This window comes from Canis aureus, chromosome 16 (genome assembly GCF_053574225.1).
Source record: "Canis aureus isolate CA01 chromosome 16, VMU_Caureus_v.1.0, whole genome shotgun sequence".
Taxonomy (NCBI): domain Eukaryota; kingdom Metazoa; phylum Chordata; class Mammalia; order Carnivora; family Canidae; genus Canis; species Canis aureus.
Genome location: NC_135626.1, coordinates 27,091,053 through 27,099,044, shown reverse-complemented (window position 1 = coordinate 27,099,044; position 7,992 = coordinate 27,091,053). Strand labels below are relative to the sequence as shown.

Genomic DNA, 7,992 nt, shown 5'->3' with positions numbered 1-7,992 from the left:
GCAGAAAACAAATCAGTGGTTGCCAGGGCTTAGAGGTGAAGAAAGAGTTTGACCACAATGGGGCACAAGGAAATTTGTTAAAATGATGAAGTGCTTTGTGTCTTTATGATAGCAGTGGTTACAAACCACATGCACTTGTCAAAATTCATAAAGCTCAAAACTCAAAACTAAAAAAAATGGATGAGTTATACCATTTGGAAACTATGGCTCAATAAACCTGAGTGCTCTCAAAGATTTATAAACAATGATAATCACAGATTTTAATGGTAATACTTAAAAGTACAACCTCTTTTAAGGGGCATCTCATTGGCTCAGTTGGAGGACTGTGTGATTTTTGATCTAGGGGTTATGAACTTGAGCCCCACTTTGGGTGAGAGATTACTTAAAATAAATAAATAAATAAACTTTAAAAAGGTATAATCTTTTTTTCCCTATCTTTTCAAATGAAAAAAAATGTATCATAACTGAGAAATCAACAAGGAAAATAAAATCATTAAAATTTAAAATATCTGGGATCCCTGGGTGGCGCAGCGGTTTGGCGCCTGTCTTTGGCCCAGGGCGTGATCCTGGAGACCCGGGATTGAGTCCCACATCGGGCTCCCGGTGCATGGAGCCTGCTTCTCCCTCTGCTTGTGTCTCTGCCTCTCTCTCTCTCGCTCTCTCTCTGTGACTATCATAAATAAATAAAAATTTTTTTAAAAATTTAAAATATCTAAAATCTATGTGCCTTAAAATAAGTAATTCTAGGGGTGTCTGGCTGGCTTCATTGGGGGACATACAACTCTTGATCTCAGAGTTGTGAGTTCGAGCCCCATGACGTGTGTAGACATTAGTTCAAAATAGAACCTTAAGGGGGATCCCTGGGTGTCTCAACGGTTTAGCACCTACCTTCGGCCCAGGGCCTGATCCTGGAGTCCTGTGATTGGGTCTCACGTGGGGCTCCCTGCATGGAGCCTGCTTCTCCCTCTCCCTCTGCCTATGTCTCTGGCTCTCTCTCTCTCTCTCTCATGAATAAATAAATAAAATCTTAAAAAAAAATAGACCTTAAAAAACCAATATAAGTAATACTAAATATATACAGATTTTAAATGATTGCGTTAGTTATTTTTTTACCTTTTTCACTTTTTAATTTTACAAGTAAAATGTCAATAAAAATTGTTTTTCAGAGAAATACTGTTTCATTTTTCTTTCAAAATAATATTGATTAAAAAAAATAATATTGATGCTGAAGTTTCTCAAACCCAGCTTGCCACCTTCAGGCAAGTGAAAGATTTACAGAGACTATGACCAGAGATAGAACATTAATTTTGTAGATTTCTCAATAATCCATAATTAATCATATCCTGATACTCTATTATTAGTGCCTTTGTGAGATTTCCTCTATCCAGGATCTTTCCCTGACATTTACAGGAATATTCCCAACTTTCAAATCTCAGTTCAAATTCTACTAACTCCAGAAAGCCTTCCCGTGATCACTCCAGCTAGTTTTTCCTCTTCTAAATATTTTATCTCCTTGAATACATGCAATGGTATTGAACGTAGGGATCATGCCTTACACATATTTTTATGCTTCTGTATGGCTATTAAAAAGGATACATATAAGAGTTGTGTATTCTAATATTTGCTGAATGAATAGGAAGTTAGAGTAGTCATTGAGCCTTCTTTGGAAAGGGGAACTACTTTAAAATAGAATATGGAATTCTACACATTTATTCAAGATTATATGCATACATGTAAAGCATCAATTTTAATTGACAAAAATTAGAAGTGTCTCAATCCATATTAATCTCTCAATTAAATTATATCACTGATGAATGATTTAATGACTGCTTGGTGAAGGGTGTGTGATACTAAATCAGATCTTAATATCTGGACACCAGAGACATGATTACAAAGAGAAGAAAGTGTGATGATTTCTCTCTCTCTCTCTTTTTCTATATGAGACCGACTTACCTCTGATTCTTTTCTTTTTTTAAGATTAAAAAAAAATTATTTACTTGAGGGAGAGAGTGAGCAAGCATGAGCGGGGGTGGGGGCTGGGGGCAGGAGGAAAGGGACCAGCAGACTCCCCATTGAGCAGATAACCCAACCTGGGCTTGATCCCAGGACCTGGATATCATGATCTGAGCCAAAGGCAGACACTTAACCAACTGAGCCACCCAGGCACAGTGCCCACCCCCCACGTTTAAAAGATTTTAGGGCACCTGGGTGGCTCAGTGGTTGAGCCTCTGCCTTTGGCTTGGGTCGTAATCTGGGAGTCCTGGGATCGAATTCCTCATCCGGCTCCCCGCAGGGAGCCTGCTTCTCCCTCTGCCTATGTCTTTGCCTCTCCCTGTGTCTTTCATGAATAAAAAATAAATAAACAAAATATTTATTAAAAATTTTACCTGAGAGAAATTTACCTGAGAAAGAGAGAGAGAGAGAGAGAGAACACACGAGCAGGGGGATGGGCAGAGGGAGAAGCAGACTCCTGCCTGAGCAAGGAGGAGTGTGATGATTTCTTTTACTTTGGACTGAAAGGTGGATACTTCTCCAAGTTCCATGATATGTCCATCTATTATTTTTTTCCAAATTGCTGACATCTTACAGGCATATTAATAGAATATATAGCAGTGGTATGGGGTCCACCACCACATCACTCATAGAAAAATTCTCAATTGTTTCTGTCTAATTCTACCTGATTTAGGAAATGAGGTTCTTCTTCATACTTCCATTCCCTCCAGAATGTACAAGCTTCCCTCCCTCTCTTTCAGTGCTACATGTATCCAACACTGCTAAACAAACTGGTCATAAGTTTTGGGTTTTGGTGTGTGTGTGTGTGTGTGTGTGTGCGCACGCGCGTGTGTGGTGCCCTTCAGTTACATTTATTCATGCCACAAAGGAAAAAAAACATGTCTACAAGTGCACAGTGATGCTCCATGTTCCCAACTAACAGAGCTTGCTGAGATTTACAGCCAGACTGGCATTCCATCTGATGTGTACTCCAAGTAAAGCTGGTTAATGACCCAGAGCAGGTGCAGGACTGACTTGAAACTTTCAAAGCTTTACTTCTTTTATCAGCATTCCTGGTTTTATAAATGATGAAGCCCATCAACTTCATTCCTACCCAAATCTCCTGGTAAATCTGGGTACAGTGAGGTCTCATGGGGTTCCAAAGATTTTATTTATTTTTTTAAGATTTTATTTATTTATTAATGAGAGAGAGAGAGAGAGAGAGAAAGAGAGAAAGAGAGAGGCAGAGACATAGGTAGCGGGAGAAGCAGGCTCCTTATGAGGAGCCTGATGCTGAACTCGAGCCAAAAGCAGATGCTCAACCACTGAGCCACCCAAATGCCCAGGATCCAAACATTTTTTAACAAGGCTTTGAATTTGAGGCATCTTGACTCAGGATCCCTGGCTCTGATTAGCATGGCCAATAACTTGGAAAGGTCACCTGGATTGATTGATTGATTGATTGATTGATTTATTTGAAAGATTATTTTTAAAATGTGTTTAAATTTTTAAAGATTTTATTTATTTATTTATTTTAGAGAGAGAGAGAGAGAGAGAGAAAACAAGCAGGAGGAGTGGCAGGCAGAGAGGGAGAGGGAGAGCAGGTTCCCCACCCAGTAGGGAGCCTGACTTGAGGCCATCCCAGGATCCAGGAATCATGAGTGGAGCTGAAGGCAGACCTTAACCGACTGAGCCTAGGCACCCCTCACCTTGATTTATTTTTATTTTTTAAAAAGATTTATTTATTTATTTATTTATTTATTTATTTATTTATTTATTTATTTATTTATGATAGACACAGAGAGAGAGAGAGAGAGAGGCAGAGACACAGGCAGAGGGAGAAGCAGGCTCCATGCACCGGGAGCCCGATGCGGGACCTGATCCCGGGACTCCAGGATCGCGCCCTGGGCCAAAGGCAGGCGCCAAACCGCTGAGCCACCCAGGGATCCCCGATTTATTTTTAAAGGAGGGTTCCACCTTTGAGAATGGTTCATCTTCTTGAATTCCTCCCATTAGAACTTTCAAGCCTTTTTCCCTTGCCCACTTTGAGGGCTCTATTCCTTCTATTGTTCCTCCTTTCTCATTACTTTCTTCCTTCTCTCTTCCCTCTCCCTAGGTCCAGTCCTATCAGTCTTGTGAGGAAAAAATAACCAGTTCTTCATGCAGAGGACATTCTGGTCTTGGTCCTTAGGTCAGCAGTGTCCTTGGATCTTTGTTTCTACTCTATTGAGGGCTGGAGAAGAAGAAAGGTCCTTGGTTTACAAGTAAGATAGAAATAGGGAAGGAAAATACAGAGAAACAATCAGATTCATATTTTGGTATTCAAAGCTGCCACAAATGCAGATTTATAATACTACCTTCACTAAAAGTTTGTTCTGCTTCTTCCAACCCTGATCCTTTCTCAAAATATGAACTCACTTTTCCCCCCTTCATCAGTATCTCTGTGTTTCCACTTTCCTAAACATACCTTCTAATTGTACCTCAATGATTTCATCATCATTCTTTAAAATCATCATATATACGCTGTAGCAGTGGCATCTCGTTCTGGCTGTTCTTTTCTTTCATTTCCTTTAGTTGATTCTAATCAAACATCTCCAAATGCATTATGTACATTTTCAATTTGGTCTCTAATTCCCTTCTCACTCACTTACAATCTGCTTTCTCTCTGCCTCTCTTTATCAAGACAACTATTGTTTTGGTCAAATTCATGAATTAGAAAATATGCCTGTACTTTGACACCACCACTCACTCTCTTGCTGTGACTTCTTGTTATGATTAGCTTTTTACGTATCATCCCCTGCCTAGGGTTGTAACTTTCTGGATTTTGTTAATTAATATCTTTGATAATTTTTCTTATGCTCCAGTTATTTCTCTTAAGTTGTAACACTGATTCTATACTCTCCTTTCTTTCCTGAAGATGATTTTAAAATTCTATTCCATTTTTATAAATCTCTAATATTGAGCCTCCTTCCTTTCTTTTGGATGTTCAGAGGCAAATTGCTTGGATTCAAGAACATTTTGAAAGACTACCTATAAAATAGCACAGTGCAGTTTATACTTCTCACACTTCTTTAAATATCACTTCTTTCAGGTTTTTCTTGTGACCCATAGATAACAGGAAATAGATTCAATGTTGTTTGCAACACTAAAATTTCTTCTTAGATTCAACCCATGTGTTTTCTATTTTTACTGTCTATTTGTATCTTGTTTGCCATTGTAATCTGCAAACTCACTGGGCAGGAAATAATTGTTGATCTTTTAATTTGGAGTAGCTTGGGGCATGTGGCTATTAATGGTAACGTGTTTTAAATGTCCTTGGTTTTAAAATTAACATTAAACAACATTTGAGTTTTTCACTTTTACTTTTCTTCATTCTTGGTTTGAGGGTTTTTTTCTGGATACTCTCATGAGGTGATTCTCTATCAAGAATGAAGTCATTTTACAATAGCTGACTTGCAAACATTGAAAGAAAACACATTAGGCACCAAGATTTAGATAATTCCATCTCTCATTACAGTATAGTGGTTATTAATATGGCAAATCCTGGTCCTATTGCCTCTTTGTTTTGTTATCTTGGGCAAGTATGTGAGCCTTGACTCTCTCATGTGAAAATTAGATATAATAATCTATCTCTCTGATATTTTGTGAGGAATAAATGAAAAATTCACATTAAATATTTGAATATTAAGTGCCTCAAAAATGTTAACTATTCTTGGTCTGAAATGATTCTGTTCATTTTCTTATGATGTGACTTTGATAGAGGTGCCATATACTAAAATACCTTGCCCTGTACTCACCAATACCTTGCCTGTACTACAAATGTATTTTTCTTTTCTTGGTTTGTTTTTCTGATTTGTAATATTTTGAATTTCTAACAGAATCTAGAAGGTTGAGAGAATTCTTGAATGGATAAGAGAAATCTGAGAGGTACTTCTATTGCCAGGTTTTTCCTGTAGTACCCAGGCTTTGGATACCAAGCTGTTAGCTGCATTTCATTTGGTATCATTCAAAATCCAAAAATTTGCATTTTAGGAGTTGTTAATCAGTCCCCTGTAAAAGCAGTTGGTACATTTTTAATGAGCACAGAGAAATCTTGGAGTCCAATGATATCTTTTGAGGCCTGATCAGATAGGAGCAGTCTGGCCTTTAGTTCACCATGAAGGGGCAGTTTGAGTTGTCTTCTTTGGCACTAAGTATCGGTTAACTCTAGTAATAGGAATGTTTGAAAAGCTCAAGAAACAATCTTCATCTAGTATTGATTTTGTTACAATTGACACTATTTACAAAATTGGAAGGTTCTATACCAGTAAGATCTGCCCACCAAAATACCTCTTCTGAAAAAGTTGCCCAACTTCTGATAGTTGCATATTTGTTTAATTTTTTTCTGATAGTGCGACTTCCAAGGAATCCATATCCATTAAGTGAACTTAATTTCTCTGAAGACCAATAATTTATTCACCATCCAGAAAACTCAACAAGTATTGATGGCCCATTTTGAATCAGTTTGCTGAGCTGAGGGTACCGTGGTTTTCTGAAGTTCTTGCTCTCGTGTCTAGTAGGGGGAAAGGGGAATAAAACAAATTGAAATGTAGGGTCCTATGAAAGAAATGAACAACGTGGGGGACGTAAGCTTTGGACACGACAGAACTAAAAGTTCAGCTCTGAAACCCAGTAGTTCTGAAATGAACAGATCAGGAGCAAGGTGAGAATGTGTTGCGGAATGACGCACTCTAGGAAGGCTCCAGCTTCTGGCAAAGGGTCACATCATGTTAGGTGTGCGAAGGCAGAACAGGGTTACAGTGCCCACAGTAGCTTAGAAAAGGCGGTGTCACTGGGCTCTTCTGCGCACAAGTAGCAAGGGGTCCTTCCGGACCTGGGGGATGGCATCAACGCCCTACGCGCAGCGCACACCCGCATGTGGCGGGAAACCCTCGGGTCTGGGCCATCCGCCGGTGGCCTCGCCGGGTCGCGCGGGTGGGGAAAGCTTTCCGGCGGCGGCGCGCCACGTCACCTAACAGCTCTCCCTCCCCTAGTTCCTAGTCGCACGCGCGGAAGTAAACACCTTGACGTCATCAGGGCGCGTCTCCTCTTTTCCCCTCCCATCTCCCCAGATCGGTGGACGTGCTCACCTCCGCTCCGGGCCAGGTCTATGTCCCGGTTTCCCGCCGTCGCGGGCAGGGCGCCAAGGCGGCAGGAGGAGGGCGAGCGGTCAATAGACCTTCAGGAAGAGCGGCCTTCGGCTGTTTCCATCGCTGATAGAGGTGCGGTCCGCGGGACGCAGCGGAGGCCAGCGGGAGTTTCGGCAGGGGGGGTTTGGGGGGGATAAAAGTCCGCCTTTGCCGGGCAAAGAAAAGTTGGAGAGGAGACCGCATCGTTCTCTTCGCCCTCCAAGCCGGAGGCGAACTTTGCGTCCAATGAGCACTTTGCTCTAGAGGGGGGCGGTCCCAGATCCAAGTTGGGTGAAAACCTTGTTGGGGGACAAAAAAGTGAACCCCAACGCCTGGACGCGTTCTCCTCGTAAAGAGGCTCATAAAGCCTTTGTTCTCTACCCATGTATTCTCCCCCCCCAACCCCCACCACTCGTCGGGCCGCCAGCCTGCCTTTGGGTATGGTATGAAGGGAGCCAGTTTCCAGGAGCCAGTTTCCATGGTTACCCACCACTTGGCCTTCTGGGATATCAGTCACTCTGAACAGGGACCTAACTTGAACCATGAATCAGAAGCAAACACAGGTGGCTCTTTTAAATTCAGCTGAGAGTTTCCTGCAGTGTTCTAGGTTTTGGTCTATTGTTTAATAAAATTGGGGTTTTGCACTTCTATATAGGTGTGCTTGCGTATACATTGGCTTGTGCTAGGCTTACTTTGGCAAGTACTCTGAGTCATGCATTAGCAAATGCTCATGTTGTTAGATTTTACTAAAAAGTTGTTCTGGGCTTGTAAACCATCACATACAAATTGGACATAGATGATTTACCTGAGAAGTCATGGATTGATCCCTTCC

At 41.0% G+C, this 7,992-nt stretch overlaps 1 protein-coding gene and 1 long non-coding RNA gene across 4 annotated transcripts in view; one reads left to right on the top strand and one right to left on the bottom strand.

Moving 5' to 3' along the window:
- Nucleotides 1-3,598: 3,598 nt before the first annotated feature.
- Nucleotides 3,599-7,642, bottom strand: LOC144286230 (uncharacterized). Of its 2 annotated transcripts, none has more exons than XR_013354289.1 (3): nucleotides 7,122-7,642; nucleotides 6,322-6,544; nucleotides 3,599-4,244 (listed from the first exon to the last, which is right to left on the bottom strand). It is a non-coding gene; the product is annotated as an uncharacterized LOC144286230 (long non-coding RNA). The 2 variants fall into 2 exon arrangements; XR_013354288.1 differs by having other exon boundaries at nucleotides 3,600-4,225; nucleotides 7,122-7,641.
- The window catches only part of DHX40 (DEAH-box helicase 40), a 47,243-nt gene continuing 46,315 nt past the window's right edge, over nucleotides 7,065-7,992 (top strand). Inside the window, exon 1 of one of the 2 annotated variants that reach the window (XM_077852402.1) lies at nucleotides 7,065-7,253. In XM_077852402.1, coding sequence (XP_077708528.1) covers nucleotides 7,142-7,253 — 112 coding nt within the window. In that variant the 5' untranslated portion in view covers nucleotides 7,065-7,141. The remainder of the gene's footprint in view (nucleotides 7,254-7,992) is intronic. The other variant, XM_077852403.1, reaches the window with a different exon arrangement.